This window comes from Equus quagga, unplaced genomic scaffold (genome assembly GCF_021613505.1).
Source record: "Equus quagga isolate Etosha38 unplaced genomic scaffold, UCLA_HA_Equagga_1.0 146_RagTag, whole genome shotgun sequence".
In the NCBI taxonomy this organism is placed as follows: domain Eukaryota; kingdom Metazoa; phylum Chordata; class Mammalia; order Perissodactyla; family Equidae; genus Equus; species Equus quagga.
In genome coordinates, this window is record NW_025796728.1 from 10,673,649 (window position 1) to 10,692,968 (window position 19,320).

General features: G+C 35.1%; 1 protein-coding gene across 3 annotated transcripts in view; it reads right to left on the reverse strand.

Moving 5' to 3' along the window:
• Positions 1 to 19,320, reverse strand: part of LOC124232985 (kelch-like protein 5) — a 74,713-nt gene that overhangs the window by 36,123 nt on the left and 19,270 nt on the right. For 2 of the 3 annotated variants that reach the window (XM_046649967.1, XM_046649968.1), the window contains exons 2-3: positions 3,320 to 3,502; positions 332 to 468 (exon numbers count right to left, since the gene is read on the reverse strand). In XM_046649967.1, the coding sequence (XP_046505923.1) occupies positions 332 to 468; positions 3,320 to 3,502 (320 nt within the window). Of the gene's footprint in view, positions 1 to 331; positions 469 to 3,319; positions 3,503 to 16,553; positions 17,026 to 19,320 lie in introns of all 3 variants that reach the window. The other variant, XM_046649966.1, reaches the window with a different exon arrangement.

The following is a 19,320-nucleotide window of genomic DNA, read 5'->3' on the forward strand; positions in this document are numbered from 1 at the left end:
ACTTATTTTCAGAATCTTTAAAGAATGCCTTAATTAGTAACATATCTTATACAGAACTTTCAAATTTTAAATGCAATAATTTTAAAACATTATACAATTCCTCTAGTTATTATATTAACATTTAAAATATCATTCAAAACCTTAATTATGATAATGATTTTAAAGGTCGTAATATAGAGATTTTAACCTATATAGGTATCACCAGGGGTGGTGATTACAATAACAGAATTAACTATTAGCTGAGGCAGGCTTTATTAAAAGGAGAAATCTGAAATCTAATAACATAACATAAATCTAAGAGGTTTCAAATTTACATTTTCAGATTTATTACCTGTATATGCATACTGAATCAAGGACCATAGTGAATTCGGTTCTACACCTTCCATTTTTATTTCTTCTTGTCTTGCTTCCCTGACATCATTAGTAAACATGGCAGCAAAATAATCTGAGACAGAGGAGAGCACCAATCTGAGAGCATATTAGAAGGAAAAAAAATCAATGACCATATTAAAGTTGATGTTGATTAATAAATGCTGCTGCTTCTCTCTCTCTGTCTCTCTCTCTCTTTTTTTTAGCTTCGTCACCCATAAAAAGTACATGGCACTGGGAAACGCATTTTAAGTTTGACAAATTGCTTTATGCTCTAGTTCCTTCCTTTGAATAATAAATTACCATTACTGAAAATTTTCTGCTGAGGTAAATGATTTACCCATTCACCACTCAAGTACCACTTTATAAGACTGAGAAAAAAAGCTACAAGTCCACAGCATTAAATTGATTATATTTAAAAAAGGAAAAAAATGTAAAAGTTATTTTCTGTTTATCACTTTTCTTTTCTTTTTTTTTTTTGGTGAGGAAGATCGGCCCTGAGCTAACATCTGTGCCAATCTTCCTCTACTTTGTATGTGGGATGCTGTCACAGCATGGTTTGATGAGCAGTGTGTAGATCTGTGCCCAAGATCCAAACCCGTGAACTCTGGGCCACCGAAGTGGAGCATGCGAACTTAACCACTATGCCACCAGTGGGTTAGCCCTATATTTTCTGTTTATCACTTTTGAAAATAACAAGTTATTTTTAAAAGTTTAATTGTAGAAGTAGTGAATATATGGGAGATATTTGAGAATGGTTTTAGCAGTTATTTTTAATTTTCATAATTTTTTATTATAATATATTATCATGTTTGTATTTTGTTATAAAATTATAATGTTTTTGTGATCACACTATAATATTTAGTTACAATAATACACGATTATATATTAGCTATGACTCTGTCCAGATTTTGATAGTCACATACAAACAAAAATAGGTTATAAATATATATATATTTTGAAACATGCATTTTTCATTTGATAATATATCTTGAAGATATTTCCATGTCAGCACACTTATATAGATTTACTTCATTCATCTTTTTAAAAGAAAGAGAAATTAGGATTCAGACAATAGTCGAAGCTCCCTCTCTCGTTCCATTCTCCTCCCTCCCCAGGAGTGCTTGCTGAGTCCTAAGGTTTGCCAAATTGCTCTCCAAAGTGACATGCCAATTTAGGCCCCACCAGCACTGCATAAGAGTTAACAGTACCCGACAATATTGTTAAAATTTTTGGCCATCTGCAACATGTTAAATGGTATCTCATTGTTGTTTTAATTTTCATTCACCTGGTAGTTGGTGAGGATGAATATCTTTTCAAACGTTTATTGCCATTCAGCTTTCTTCTCCTGAGAACTGCCTGTTCATTCATTTATTCACTCAACAAATATTAACGTGCACCTAATAAGTACTGGATTCTGTTGTAGATACTTGAGATATACTGGTGTAAAAAACAGTCAAAAGATCCCTTCTCTCACGGAGTCTTACATTCTAGAGTGAAGGGAGACAGATAATGCACAGCACAAGAAAATTCTATAGTACGTTAAAAAGTGGTAAGTGCCATGGGGAAAAAAGCAGGGTAAGGGCAAATGGGGTGTGAGGGGAGGGTTTAAATAGGTGGTCTCACCGGAAGGTGACATGTGGGCAAAGACTTGAAGGAGGTGGAATTAGTCCTACAGGTATCTGGGAACAGCATTTGGGCAGAAGGAGCAGCCAATGCAAAAACCCAAAGGCAGGAGCAGCATGCCTGGCACATACAAGGAACGACAAGAGGGTCTGTGTGGCTCAAGAAGAGTGAGCAAGGAGAGCAGTAGGACAGAATGTGAAAGAGGTAATGGCAGGCTGGATCACACAGGCCACTGTGAGGACTGGGGCTTTCCCACTCAGTGGCATGTGGAGTCACTGAAAAGCTTGATGAGAGGAGTGCCTGGATGTGAGTTCTATTTTAAAGGATCCTTTGGGCAGCTGTGTAGAAAACAGAATGTAGGGGAAAAGAGGGAAAGCAAGGAGACAGGTTAGGAGCTGCTTGCACTGGCAACCTAAGTGAGACGGTAATGGCTTGCATAAGCATGGCAGGTAAAGTAATTAATTCTGTTTTAGAAATACAGAATTGGAGAGGCCTCTAAGAAATTCAGGTTGAAATATCTTTTCTAACAAACCCATGCTCATAGGCAGACTTTTTGTCATAGTATATAGTGGCATCTCAATAAATGCATGCTGACTGAGTCACTGAAAACTATAAGACCAAGCCCATTCTTCCTGATTTTACTTCCGCTTTGGAGGGTTTAACAAAACCTTTGGGAGAGAGTGTTAATTAGGTTTGAAAGGCATAAAAAAACCTTTGGGATCATAATGGTGATTAACATTGAATAATTGAATATGGAATTATTAGAAGAAAAATAATGAATTGTTCTTTATTAAACAGCTCTCTTTTCCTTTTCTTACTTCAAGAAATAATATTTCATTTATGTTAATGGCTTTTGTTTCCTAGCACCAGAACTTTTCATGTTTCCTGGAGGTCAGCAAACAGAGTCCAGGATAGATGTGCCTATTTTAAAACTCTTAACAGTTTTGCCACTCCATTCCACCAGCTTTTTTGCTTCTAAATACTCACAGCTCTAATTTCCACTAAGTTTATTTAAAGTTCTCTAATCGGCAGAATTAGGCGGGGTGAAAGCTGCTTATAGTAACTGAAATCTATACCAAACAATGCTGACTGATCTGAGGCGAGTGTTTGTTTTTGTGCTTCTCCAGAGGGCAAGTGACACTTTTGGGGTCATTGAATGTGTAATAATTACATACACACTGTTTTCTTTGCAAAAATTCCATGAAATATCCCCCTTCCCCAAAACATTCCATCCTAACAGTCAGTTGGAATGAGTTACCTCAACATACATAACTAAATTATCAAGGAAATATTTCACACATAGAGATACTTAGAAAACAATTACCTATGAGCAGGAATTCTGCGATCACCAGCAACTAGAATTACATCACACAACTGTTTATGTCTCAAATAGTTTTCCATCTTTTTAAACGTTTGCTCAGCATGATTAAGGGCCTGGAAAAATTCATCTGATGAACATGGCTCCATAGTATGGCAGGATGATAATGTCTGACTACTGTTGGAAGTCCTGAAAAGAAAGAGAACACACATTTTGAAATATCACTGTCACATTAAAAAGATCTTTCCTATCAAGTCTCTCAAAGCCTTCAAAGGAAATAGAAGTAATCAATGCTACCAGTCAATATTAATGTATAATCATTCATCATTTTTGCCTTTTAAAATCAATGATGGCGCAGATCATATGTGCATCTTGCAAACATTGTGAGTGAATGTGACAGCTGTTAGTTAAGAGCTACACAGATTCTTTGTAATATATGTGTTTGAAGTCTCTTCTCTGGTCAATACAACATCTCTGCTGAAAAAGAGCCAAACTATATTCATATTGATAGCCATATCTCCTAACATTATATTTAAGGGTATAAGAGAACATTTTTTGAAGGCAGGAGGTAATTAAACTATTTTGGAGATATAAATCCAAGGCCTCCTTTAGTTAAAAATGGGGTATGTTCTACAGTTCACTTTAAGATAACTGTTTAGAATACACAATATATTGTCATAAAAGCAGTGTTATAAATAATTCATTTGATTCTCTGGCCAATCTTTAAAAGCTCAGGTAACCTATAGCTTATATCACAGGTTAAAGGAATTTGATAGCCTAATTCAGTTATCTAAAAATTTTTTGAAATTTCCAAATTATTTGAAGAACACGAGTTCTAGGTTTTCATATGCTTTATGATGCAAATGATGAAAAAGTGAAAAGATTAGGACTAAGAATAAAATCCTAAATCCATCCCTCCCCTCCCCATCCCCCAAGATCTCTTCTCCAAGATTACCTGAATCAAATGATAAACCTCTGTTAGTTATGCAGTTAACCACAATACCACCAACTGTGCCATAACTTAGTTCTCATTTCTCATCTGATCTACTTGTAAGGATGTTATGATTCTGACAAATGCTTTGTTGAATCAAGCCTCACTATACCTTAAGAGAATTTTCTTAATATAAATATCTAATAACCTTATTTGGTAATAACCTTATCAAAGAAGAAAAAGTCATTGGATCTTCTGCTTTTAAAGTAAAGGGAACTGAAGCCAAGGAGATTAAGTGCCTTGCCAGGAGCCCTAGGAGGTCGTTAACGGCAGAAATAGGGCTGCTGTAGAGATTGCTGTGTGTTCACCAAAACTCTTTTTCTTTTTCTCCTGAGAATGTAGCTAGACTTTTTTTCCCAGCCTCTCCCACAGGCAGGTGTGGTCTTATGAAGGAAATGAACTGTGTCACCTCCAGGCTAAAGTGGCCAAAAGTATGCCTTCCCTGTTCCTTCTCTATCCACAAGTTGAATGGAGAGGACTGAGGTTTTAGATGAAAGAAGAGATGAAATGCGCACATGGAAGGTCACTCAAGTAAGAACACTCACATATACTATACTCACAAGACCTCTCATAGTGGATTGAGATTTATCAGTTTCTAGGAGGTTAGCAGTGCCGTGACTAATACATATCTCTACCTAAATCCTCCCAGCCCAGCCCAATGCATTTTCAGTGCCATAGCAATCTAAGCCCTGAAAACATGTTCTTGAAAACTAATTGTCAGTAATGATAACAGAAGAAAAATATATATTATCTAGAAGAAATGTATTGTACACTATTAATATTATTGGTGAAATGACTTGGAAAATCCAGTATAATATACTTAACTTGACATTAAGATCATTAATATAAAAATGTATTGAGTAATATGTAACTATATGTTGCTTATATAAGTAAACGAGAGCTGGAAACTATTTTAAAATCAGGAGGAAATACAAGCAAAAACAAATAACATTGGCTTTGATTAATCACAATTTGAAGATTAAAAACATTTTTCAATAATTGAAGTTTTATATTTTCAAAATACTGACAAATGATTTAGTATTAGTGATCCAATGATGAGACAACATTAGAACATCTAATTTTATTTATTTATTTATTTATTTATTTATTTTGAGGAAGATTAGCCCTGAGCTAACATCTTCTCTTTTTGCTGAGGAAGACTGGCCCTGAGCTCACATCCATGCCCATCTTCCTCTACTTTATATGTGGGACGCCTACCACGGCATGACTTGCCAAGGAGTGCCATGTCCGCACCCGGGATCTGAACCAGTGAACCCCAGGCCACCAAAGCAGAACATGTGCACTTAACCGCTGCGCCACTAGGCCGGCCCCTAGAACATTTAATTTTTATAAGCCACAAATTCTTTCAGGAACAAGATAAAGCAAGGTAAATAAATCAAATACTTTTTTCTTAGGGTTCCCATATTTTGTATCACATTTCTGATACTTTATATTAAATTCTCAGTAATGACTAGGCAATGAGTTAGTTGAATGTTTTTTGAGTAATGGATTGCCATCATCCAAACCTAAATGCTAATCAATGTTAAATTTTGAAAGAACAACAGAACTTTATAATACTATCATCACTAAGCTATTACAAGCTAGATTTGATGTTGGTATAAGCTCAATTAATAAACAGACTATCTCTTTTCTTGTCAGGAAGGTTCAGGGTGTTTAGTTCTTCAACCTCTGGCATGAATGAGGATAACCTGGGAGCATGTCAGCATCTGTGTTCAAGGTCTTCTTCCCTAAGATTGAACCAGTAGGCCTGAGGGGAGACTTGAACACAGTATCTTTTAAAAGTCCTATGGGCGATGCTAACAGGTATCACAGGCTGAAGACCACTGGAGTGCACTTTAGGCAAGAGATGGACACAGTACACAAATCAGCATGTGATGAACTTACAGGTTCAAAACATTGATTTCCACAATAGATACTTTACTCCTGAATTTCTTTGAATAAACTGAATTTCTTTGAATAAAATATTTTAAATGAACTAGTAGAACTTAATGGAATATTTATTTTCAAAATGAGCATAAACGTAAAACACCAAAATTGTTTATATACATACATATTAACAAAACGACAATTTATGCTTCTAAAATAACACTTCAAACTTCTTGATTTGCTTTCTAGGCTTCAATTGCCATTACTGAAAACATGCTAAGAATATGCCATGTTAAAAAACATATTATTTCAATGTGATAATTAATTCACTGACATTTCTGGGTACAGCAATCACTTCCACTGCTCCAAAGGAAGGATCTGACTTGTAGCCTCTGGAAAAGCGAAGCCATCCGCTCACAAAAAGAACAGGAAAGAGGAAAGAACAGAGCTACTCAGACTTGAACAGCTGCACAGCTTTCTAGCATTTCTTGTTTTGTTTGATTTTTAAGAAATTTGGGACTTCGCACATATAAATAATGTAAGAATTTAATGAGAAAAAAAGAATTTACTGCATATTCATACAAGTACAGGACCTTAGATATTAGAACAACTATATACAGAATTTTTACATCTAGAAGCAATCTATGCAATCATTTAATTCAACTCCCTTATTTTGCAGATAAGAAAATTTGAGGCCCAAAATGGCCAAAGTGATCAACCAAGGACATATAGGCAGCCAGTTACAAAGTCAGGATCAGAAGGCATTCAGAGTATTGGTCAAACCACCCACCACAAAGGAATGGAAATTCTTGCTTGCCTTTACCCCAAGGCATTAGTGAGTGCAAGGACTAGGGGTGTGAAGGGAGAACGACAGCACAGTATGAATGAGGACATCTTAACAGAAAAAAGATGTTAGAACTAAGGATCTTAGATAAAAGTCTACTGCTATGTGACTGCCCCTTAGCTAGATGTGAGAGAGCAAGAGTCTCTTAGGTTTCCGCGGGACAGAGATCACATCTCTATCCCTGGTTAATTAAATGCTTTTAATATTCTGGCTCTGCGTAATTTACAATGTTAATACTTCCTTACTATTTCATTTCCTATTATGTGTTTTGGTTTGGAGGGTTGAACTGGAGAGGTACAGTGTAGTGATTAAGAGCATTTTAGGAAGGTTTTAGAGCCATGCTGTCCAATACAGTAGCCACTATGTCCATGGGGATATTTTAATTAAAATGAAAGAAAGTAAAAGTTCAGTTATTTAGTTGGACTAATCATATTTCAAACGCTCAACAGCCCCATGGGGCTGGTGGCTGCCAAACTGGATGGTGCAGATATAGAACATTTCTATCAATGCAGAAAGTTCTATCACATAATGCTGATTCAACTCTGTCACTACGTATCATTCTAGACAAGTTATTTAACTTCTCTGAACCATACCTTTTCCAATAGCAAGACAGGAATAAGCAATACGTAGCACTTTCTTTTAGAGGATCTCTCATGGGAAGATTATTAAATGAAAAAATGAATGCATACCCCTAGCATAGAATAAATACACAATCAAGGTAAGCTATTGTTAGTAGAACCTTGCTTTTCAATGACTGATGGGAAGGCTTTGTCTTTATATGATGTTTCTCTTTTTAAAAAAATGATCCCTAGGGCCGGCCCGGTGGTGCAGCAGTTAAGTGCGCACATTCTGCTTCGGTGGCCCGGGGTTCCCCGTTTTGGATCCAGGGTGCAGACATGGCAATGCTTGGCAAGCCATGCTGTGGTAGGCATCCCATATAAAAAGTAGAGGAAGATGGGCATGGATATTAGTTCAGGGCCAGTCTTCCTCAGCAAAAAGAGGAGGATTGGCAGCAGATGTTAGCTCAGGGCTAATCTTCCTAAAAAAACAAAAAAAGATCCCCAGCATTATTAATTTTTATAACTAAATTTCATACTTGCTAATTAACATGGCCTTTATTAAACGTTAGACATCCTAACCCACAACACAAACATCTGGGAATAGGCTATTTATGGAGTATTTAAAATATATTTCTCTGTGATTTCTACTTGATCTTTTACAAGATAACAGAGGAAATACATCTGACATCTCTGCTTAGTTTTATTTATCTGATGTTACTAAGATGGTAAACCACATTTCAAAGAATTGCACGACATCATTCAAATCTTTTTTAATAGATGTTCGCAGTAATGAACTCTACATTGCTGAATATTTCCAGGCTACAGGGAAACATTTAATTTTTAGCTTATTGTCCTTCTGCAGTAGGCAACTGTATTTGTAAGTCAGAAAAACACCTAAACATGGGGAAGAGGCAAGTATCAAACAAATCAATTCATCAACTATTTACAGAGTAAGTCCTAACATGCAACGTTGCACCAGTTGTTAGAAACTGTGGGGACGCAAAGAAAGATATGATTCTTTAGTGAAGGGACTTGGAATTTGAAGAATGGAGTTTCATAAACTGGAAAAAATTAAACAACAACACCGCCTAACACTTGCAGTTCCTCAGATTTCACATGCATATGCACATGTGCATATGCACACAATATGCACCATGATCAATATTACTTTTTTATTATAAACTACTTAGATTTCTTCACTTTCATCACCAGAACTTGCATTAGGCTTCCTTAATGGAGTAATTTTTCAAAAGAAGTTTTAAAAATCACTTTACAAGAATTATACGGTAGTATACGGTTTTGAGTAGAAAATAAAGCTGCATTGAAACTCTAAATAGTCTGTTTGGCTCACTCCCTAGGTAAGTGATTTATTCCTAGCCAGCTGCCTCATAGCTTCTGGCATTCAGAATTCAGGCTTTTGCAAAAGTGCAAATTACTATATCATGAATCTCTTGGCATCTTTTACAAATATTCAAAATCATAAATGTAAAATAAGAATGTAAATTGCTTAGTATAGGCTAGCAGTCTCTAAATTTTTTTATGCAAACCCATTTCAGCATGCTTTTAAGCATATGCCCAATTATACAGATATTTACTAACTTATAAAACATATATACCATTGTAGAATTATTATACTATAAAACACAGAAAAAATAGATATTTAAAAGATAAAATATAAATAGAAGTTTTAATAAGTAGGTGTGTGTATATATATATTTTTTACCCTTTCTCCAACAGATCATCTTGTACATCCCCAATTGGAGTGTAAGGGCTGGTGAAACATAGAGAAAGGAAAGATCAGTCTGGGCTAGTATTTGGAAAGGCAACAAGTAGCAGGTGAGATCTTAGAGTTTAGATGAGTGAAGAGGAAGGGGAGTTGGGGTTGTCCCCTTTAAGGAAAGGAAAAGGCAAGCGTATAAAAAGAAATGACAAGAGGTGATGAAAAAGAATACCTTCACCTTTTCCCTTCTCAAGAGAAATATTTTTTGATTTTGAAATTTAAGGGTTTTTTTCCTAGTACCGTGGCCAGAATATCTGGGGTGGCCAGAATATCTGGGGTAAAGAGAGTTAAATGTAGTTTATAAGAATCACATTCTCTTGAATAACAACCAGTGAAGGGGAAGGGCCTTGGGCACTCTTATACAATGCTGGTGAGAATTGGAATAGTAGTAATAGTCCTGAAATGACTCTGAGAATACAAATCAAAAACCCTATAAGTGTGCACACCCTTGACACTTTATCCAAAGGAAACAATCATCTGTACCTACGAGACCTAGCTACAGGGAGGGTTTATGACGGGTTATTTCTAACAGAAAAGTACTGGAAACAATCTAAATTCCAAAAAAGAAAAATAGAATATTGGTTAAATAAACAAGACATATATGTGCATATGGGAGAATGCTCTGCCATTTAAAAAGATATAAGAGAACATTTAATGATGTGGAAAGCTGTTTTAGTGGACATTAATTGTTTTTTGCCTATCCAGGATTCCTTCTTATGGGAACAGACCCATCTCTACCTTTTGGGAAACCACACATTCCCTGCCTCAGTCCATATGGCTTGGGTGGAGTTGAATCCTCCCCCTGGGGAAAGGTGAGCAAGGGACTTGGGCGTGGCCAATAAGAGTATCAAATCTCCTGCAATAATGACTGGCTACAGTGGACACATGATCCAAATAAGGCCAATCACAGTCCATTTCATGATGCTACTTGGCACTCTTGGAAAAGAGTCACTTTCTTTCCATTGAGGTTGCTAAACTGATAAAAAGTAAACTTGGAGCTGCTAGTGGCTTTTTTGCTACCACACTGACAGCCTGCTGAGACAATGCCATCACAAAGGAAAACAGAATCTAGAGGGAGAAAAATAGATTCCTGGTGTTAAGTATCTGGATAAGGCCATGTCTAAAGCCAGGCTCTATCCTTGGACTTTATTTTTTATTGCGGTAACATTGGTTTATAACATTATATAAATTTCAAGTGTACACCATTATATTTCAATTTCTGTGTATATTACATCATGTTTGGACTTTTAATTTATTTACGTGAACCAAATTTCTAGTTTTTGCTTAAGTCAGTTTGAGTTGGGCTTCTGTTTTGGCAAACAAGAGAGTCCTAATTTTAGTATTTACATTAGGGCAAAAAAGCAGGTTATAAAACAGTATGCACAATAAGCTTCAGATTTTTATTCTAAAAACACATCTTTTTATTATATATGTATAGAAAAACATACTTGAAGGACACTTTCCCAAATTGTTAATGGTTGTTATTTTGTGATGGCAGGGTAATTAGTGAGTTTTATATTTCCATTTTTCCTTATCTCTATTTTCTGATGTCTCTGTGGTAAAATATTATGTAATACAGAAAAAAATTAATTAAAAAATTAGATCCAAAGAATTCTAAGGAGTTCTATTCAGCTGTCTTCATCTCTTGCACCCTGTTGATCGTGATGCCAAAACCATTCTTTACTTCTACCACAGTAACGACTTTTAGCTGGGTACATGGCTACTCAGGTAGAGACTACATTTCTAAGCCTCCCTTGCAACTAGTCATGGCCATGTGACTAAGTTTTCAACAATGGAATGTGAGCAGAACTAATATATGCAACTTGTGTTATTTGCTTAATGTTCCCCCTTTTCTTTCTTTGGTCCTTTCCACAGGCTAGAATGCAGAAGGGGAGCTGAGCAGACTTTGACCATAAAGAAAGGATAACACCCTACAGGATGGAGTAACAATTTGGAAGGAATCTGGGTCTCTGAGTGAACTTGAGAAGCAGACCTACCTATCTGCCCTGGACCATTTGCCCATTTGTTAGCTGATAAAGATATAAACTTCTCTTATTTTAGCCACCATATTTCTGAATCTCTTTGTTATGTCATCTTAGCCTATTCCCTACTAATATACTCCCTAAAGTTAAATGACCAAATTATATGGCTTTGGGCATATGAGTGTTTATGTGGTATGAGTGTGCGTCATTGTTTTCATGCCTAATATATCTAATTCTAAAGATATAATACCTCACTATCCAGCTCCAAATGGATAAAAATAAAATATAAGCAATAAGTGACATAAAGACAGCTTCTTCTGCCTTAAAAAACTGGAGTTATAAAGGCCAGTTGCGCAACTGTAATGCCTATCCCTTTTTATAAGCTGATTTTTCAGCTTTCCCAGCAGGTCTGAGAACTAAACTCCTACTCTGTTTAAATCAGCCAATTTCAGTTGCTTAAAACTAAGAACTCTGATTGATACAGCACACAGGTAGGCTTTAGGGGGTTCATGAACTCCTTGAACTGTATATAAAATATTTAACATACACATCTACACACACACACAGTGTTTTCTGAGGAGAGGTTCCACAGCTTATGTCAGGGAATCCATATGACTTGGGCATACATATGTGAGGGAGGAAATGCAATACATACTTCCAAGATATAAGTACACTATAGCTGAACTTCTTTGTCATCTCTGGAAACAAAATTTTTTTCATGAGGAAATGCAGAATATTTTAATTTCAAACTGAACTAGAATTAAGAGACTGGTTCAAACAAGGAGATGTAGAGACAACATAAAGAGGGTCAAGAAAAAGGAAACAGCACTTGAGAGAAAATGTAATATTATGAAGATAACCTCTTGCTGGGATAGGAGGGGGAACTAAATGCCTTTAAGATGAGTCAAAGAATAGCAAATCAACTGACCAAGGAATAGAAGAGTTCAAGGATACCTGCTTGAAACAGAGTAGCCAGCAACCAATAAGGTGCTTTAGATAACTAGATAAAGAGTTGTGGCTGTGTCAAAAGACTATACCTGTAAGCCAGCCAGGTTTGGCATTTTCAAGAACCAGGCTAAGAAAATTAGCTGAGGAGAGAAGGTGAAACTGGTTAGAATAAATCATTAACTATTATGTAAATCCAAGTTGAACTCAGGGGTTAAATGAGTAGTCACAGAGAACTGCCTACTGCTATGTGAGGATGAAATCTACATTTTAACTGTTTGGGTTCACAATGTAGCTATTTTCAAGCGATCGAGGTTAGTATCAACAGTGATGATGTGATGTGATATAAATGGCACTTTATCTTTGTGGTCTTCCTCCCCAAAATTCATAGCCCCAGTCTAATCATGAGAAAAACATCAGAAAAATTCTAATTGAGTAAGATTGCCAAGGTCATCAAAACAAGTGAAGCCTGAGAAACGTCAGAGCCCAGAGGAGCGTAAAGAGACAGTATGGCTAAATGTAATGTGGTGTCCTGGATAGGATTCTTCAACAGAAAAAGGACACTGGGTAGAAATTTTAAAAATCTGAATAAACTATGGACTTTACTTAAGAATGTATCAATATTGGTTCATTAATAGTAACAGATGCACTATACTAATGAAAGGTATTAATAATAGGGGAAACTAGGTGTGGAGTACATAGAAATTCACTATACTACCTTCATAATTTTCCTGTGAATCTAAAACTCTTGTAAAAACATAAAGTTTATTTTTTTAATGCAGTTTATTTCACTTACTAACCTTGAGCAAGTTACTTAGCCTTTCTGTGCCTCCCTGGCCTCATCTGTAAAATTATAATAGTAATAGTAGCACTCTAACTCAGAAATTTGTTGTGAAGACTAAATGAGTTAATATACTAAAATGCTAGAACAGGGCCTCACAGATAGTGAGCATCCAGTCAGAATGAGCTATTATTATTTTTGAATATTTTTAAAGTACAGTAATATTTTATACATAATGACTAAAAAATAGTCTTACATATAAAATATTAAACTCTAACTTTATAAACAAAGTTTGAAATAATGAAATTTCCCCTAACATGTCAAAAATTAAATTATTTCAAAGTTGGCAAATCAACGGAAGTGTAAACTGTGTTTAGACTATGGTCACATGCGGGCCACCATGTAAACTTTGCTGGTCTTGGTAAGAATCATCCTGAATTAAGGTCTTAGGAACCCATTGCTCACATAAAAGGTAACAACTCTGTTACTTGGGGTCTAAAATTCTTCATAGTGTAAAAAACCAAAAGTTTGCATTTAAATACCAAAGTAATGACTTAGATGATTAGACGACAAAGATGACTTAGATGATTCCCAAGGAGAAAAAGTGGCTAGCTACAGACCCAAGATCAAAGTTAAAAGACAAGAAACTTAAATTACCTAGATGAGTGACAGCAGAAATTACCAGAAGTCTAAGGCTCAGGCAGACATTTCTCCCAGTTAGAATACAAGTGATCAAACATATTAGCAACATACGATGCCTTTTAACTTAACTTCTGCTTTAAATTGTGGAGACCCACTGTAGGTGTTATGATTCTGTGTATGTAAAACCACTCAGTTGTCTTCCCCTTTTTCTAATAACTCAAAATTTCAGTCTAAGTTCTAAGATCTATGTAAATATTACGTCTGCTTAAACAAAAATTCTCTGTATATCATATGTATTTCCCCATTATGTCTTTAATATTTTAAGATATCAATCTATAATACAGTCAAATAAAACTTTATTTTATTTGAGCATACTACTTATTTTATTACTTGCAGGTTTTATATAAGAAAAAGAACTGTTCTCAAGTTATATACAAAAATTTGACAAATGTCAGTGTAGCTTCTTTTGACATTAACAGTGATAGTTTTTGATTTGTTTACAGTAGAATGGCAATCCCCTAGAGAGACTGTTCACTTAATCAAAAAGCTGGGGGCAAATAAATGTATCATTATGACAAAGATCAAAGATTCAGAGCTGGAGGATTGAAAGAAGATGTAAGAATTAGATATATTTAATCTAGAAAAAAATGAACACACAAATGACATTTCTAAAATCTAGAATGCTTGTTTTTCCCTTTTTTGCAATAAGATGTTAAGATAGAAATTTCAAACCATTTGGAATGTTAAATCGCTTGGACACATTTCCCCTCATATCTAAAAATCAGAGACATTTTAAGTACATTTTACCTTTGAAATAATATTTTAGGAATAGTTTGGTCACTGCAGATGCTAACTGTTTACTCCCATCTTATTATTTACCTTATTAATCTTGACTAGCATTTTTAAAACAACTATATTTATTTTAGATTTTTAAAAATATAGTTTTCTTAATTTTATATTTCCTATAAATAAAAATGTCCATTTTTTGAAGTATGCACATAGCAATCTCTCAGTCAAAAAAGGGCAGTCTTTTTCTTGCATAATGAATATCCCACCAAGATGCTATTTCAATATGGATACTAAAGAATAGATTAACTTAATTACAGTAATCACCAGCTATGCAAACTACCTTTGTAAATTATAGTGACCAACGTACGTATAACCTTTCCAAGATTTTACATGTATATAAATTTTATACTCATATATACATATATAATCTCTCCAGGTAGTAGATACATGTTAACATTTTTATAACTTATGCTAGTAAATAAATGAATGTTTTGTTTTTCTAATTTTGTTAAAATATTCTCAATACATCATATTGATTTTCAAATGGAAATATGAGTACTCTTTGGTTTCCTACAAAAATGATAAACCCTGAACCTTTTACTAGATAAATCATTCTCTTTATGGTAACAAGTCTCCAAAGAAAATAATGAAACCACATTAACTCAATTAATCTCCACTTAAAATTAGTGGCTCTTATTCCCTTTAGACAATGCCAGGTCATGAACTAGTTTGAAAAATTTTAAGTTAAATATACTAGCTACCTATGTAAAGATATTCCCCTCTCTCCATTACACAAATGATTATAGATGACTGGTCTATATTTATTATTATTCCAACACCACAGTTCAGAATTCCATGTTCTGAAGGTTAGAAGAGGAGAAGGTGGTAAACATCCCCAAGTAAGATATACTTGAATATATGAACTCATTTTGTCTCCATCTCTTATGATGCCTCTATTAATAATAACCAAATACAAATTACAAATGTTATTAAAACCTGCAAAGAAATTTTAAAAGAAAAAGAATCCAGCAATCAAACTAGACAAATGATAAGCTAGACAACTAGTAAGCTATTTGTACCTTTAAATATTTTGAAATATTTTTGAGTATAGATAAATCAGGTGACTTTCATGTTCTAACTTATTACATAATATGCTACAGTAGTTTAAACTGATGAATAAGAATATCCATTTCAAAGATAAAGCCAGGTTCCAAGGGTAAAGATGGATAAAGTCATTATGAAATTACCAATTTTTTCTTTATTTTCTCTCCTCAAACTAATTTTCCCTTCTTACCCCCTTTTCACCAGTTGACCACATCTAGTCCCTCTGTGATCCCTTAAACTCTCCTGAAGGAATGTCCCTTCTTTCTCTAAATAGCATAATTTTCAGTGAAGTGCAGGTAACAGAAATTACTAGCTGTCGTCTTTAGAAAGAGACATGTTACTGTATTCTCCGTATTAATCTGGAGAGCTGCAACATAGGACAAAGAAATCATCATAAGAAAAATATTACTGACAACTACAATGGTATAAAAAAATATGGAGAACTATAATGTACATCTCCTTGTAAAATTTTTCATTTTCATTAAAATTTAAAAATGACTCTATAATCTGTTGCAAACTAAAATGTCATAAAAAATTTTATACTATAGAAATGTCTTCTATAGTTTTGCTATGACTATGAAAGGTAATTCAATGAAGGAAACTGCGAGGCAATGATGCATAAAATTGCTACTATATATTATTTTCCAGGCAGAGCCAGATCTATATATGGAACAGAAGATATTTCAAAATGAATGCTATTTGTTGACTTTATAATTAAACGGAATTAAAATTAATATTAGAATATTTTTAAAAAGCCTAGCAAAAGTACCACAAATGTATACCAAGATATTATATACATGTATGTAACTATATATTTTTATGTATGTATGTATATGATATATTCATAGATTTTAAATAATAATACTAAATTATTTTAAAACATTATAGAGAATATACCCCCACACCCCATTTCTAACAGTAAGAAAATAATCAACCTGCATGAACTGGAATCAGATTCATTTTCTTCTTCACTAGTGCCATCATCCACTTCTGGTCTATCCAGCCAATGTGCACCGCCACAATCTTCTGCTGTAAACTCAAACGCAGGGACTTCAGAGGTGGATGCCATTGGCCAAGAAGGTGAATTCTGAAAATCCAGTTGGCTGGACCTTCGGTAACCAATTGAAGCCAAAGGCAATTGTAGGCTACATGGATCTAAAAACTTTCTCCCACCGTTTGCTCCAGTCTGTCCTCGATTCCAAAATTCTCCCTGCTGGCTGTCAACTGTAGAATTAGGAGATGACGCTTGATGGCCAAACCACCTCCATCTGATTTTCAAAATCTGCTTCACATCAAACTCTTTACGAGAACCAGACATCCTCAGAGAAACCAAGTGATCGTCTAGGCAACGGGCAAAAAGCACTGCACACAGATTTGTGCATCCAACCAAGACAAGTATATGCCCTGCTGTACACAATAAACAGATTGAAAGGAAAATAAATCACATTCGCATATATAGCTACATTTACTTTTATACCAATATACCAGATTATAAAGAACAAAGGATAATGAATAAAGATGAAACACGGTGGAACATTCCATTCAATCAGAGCAAACTCTCATCCACCTATCCTGAAGCAGCTGGACCACTTTCCCCTGCTCTCCTTTCCCATACTGACCATTAGCTCTCACAAACACTGACAGCATTCATTAAAGTCCTTTCAAATGCAGAACACCACCCCCTTTTCTTAAACCACAAATGACAGAGACAGAAAGCACTATCCGTTGCAGTATCTCAGTCTCTGCTGCTTAGTGTATTAACTCTTTTATTGCTGAAACAAGAAATTTATTCCAGAGCATTTTCCTTTGTACTTAAAAATCACTGTAAAACTAAAATGTTTCTATTTTTATACTAAGTTCCTAAATAAGATATTACAAAATGATGTTTTTTAAAATGTAGTTTTTAATTGAATGAGTTATAGTGATTTTGAAGCTGTGCTCTTGGGATGGGGGATGAAGAGGAAGGCAGAGTACAAAGGTGAGGCTTCTGTTTGTTGCTTTCCACTTCTATCTTCTCCCTTCAGGAAAGGACTGCATTTAATTAATATAGTTAAGATCCTGGGTAAGATTTCATTTGAGCAAAGGATAAGGAAAAGAATAAGGAGAAGAAAAAGTTTGAAAACTACAAAGGATCAAAATACAACAGTACTTACTCTTTTTCAGCTAAATAACCTGAAGCCAATATGGCTCTATAATTAGGACTAGGCCACTTTGATTTAGTATAATATCCAAATTTCTGTAACACACTACTTAGAAAAAGGAAAGTGTGGCTCAAGAAAGCTACCACGGGCTGGGATAGGACTATTTCTAATGGTGCCCTCTATTGTCAGCAAAACAAAACGATGCCCTGAACATGATTACAGTTAAGGCAAATTGATAAGGCAAATAAAAATCAATCAAATTGTAAAATGTTGAGTAGTTATTGTGAGCAAGACACTCTACTAGGCATTGTAGGGGACACAGATAAATACAGCTTGGTTCCCACCCTCAAAAATAATGTCTAGTTACTGCAGCAAAAAATATTCGACAACTCAAATATAAGAAACATCATAAGGTTGCAATATTAACATTTTGTGATCTGCAAATACAGACTTTTGAGTTTTCAGGGTGCTCAATATCTAATGCTATATCAAATATTCCACTCAAAAGAGAATGACTATTATCAACTGACCAAAAAAAAAAAGCTGCTTTGGAGGTTTACAAAAATAAAAAATATTGTGAGGCATATATACTTAACCTCACACAGCTCTTTAGAAGAATACAAATTTAGAGAAACAAGAATGAGAGGCACAAAAAGCCACATATAATTTTGTGCTAAATACTATAGGACAAATCACAAATACCATAAGAAAGAGAAAGGAGATATCAAGATGCTGTGGCGTGGCATGGGCCAGTTTCATTAGGGGGAAGTCTTCTAAGAATGGAAAGAAGTCATGTAGACAGAATGATGACAGATTTTATAAAGGAAGAAAGATACTTTAAAAAGCATGAAGTGAGCACATTGACAAAGAAAGAAGGGGAAATAAGTTTGATCAGCCAGCCAGACATACCTAATTAATTTTAAGGAGTAGTAAGAGAAAGTCAGATGAAAATAATGAGATAAAACTCCTTGAGCACAAAGCTTTACAGATGTAAAGTCTAGCAGGCAATATTAAGTGGACGGTTGAACAGGGCAATGCTTTAAAAAATCAATCTGGCAGTTGTACGCAGGTGCGTTAGAGAGTGAAATGACACTTTTCCCTCTCCTCTCACCTCTGTCAGACTCCTTCTTATCAACTCGCTTCTAACTCCACTCTACCTATCCAACTTTATTTCTATTTTCCAACACAGACACATTGCTTCATCAGTTAAGACAGAATCTACATTATGTCACTCCCTCTTTTATATGTTGTTTGTGTTCCAATTTCTCTGGTTCTAAAATCCTACTCATCCTTCAAGGTTTAGCATAGTCACTACTACCTGTAGAAAGACTTCTCCAATTACTCTAGCCTTGTGGTTCTCAACAAGGGTAGCACCAACGGTCCACTCCCACACCAGAAGCCAAGAAGGCGTCTGGAAGTTGCAGGAGTGGTGGTGGTGGTAGACTTTTAGTGGTTGGAATGACCAGAGAGTGCTATAGGAGTTGAATGGGCAGGGGCCAGAGTTGGTAAACATCTTGCAATGCATAGTACAGACCCACACAATGAAGAACTGCCACTGTGG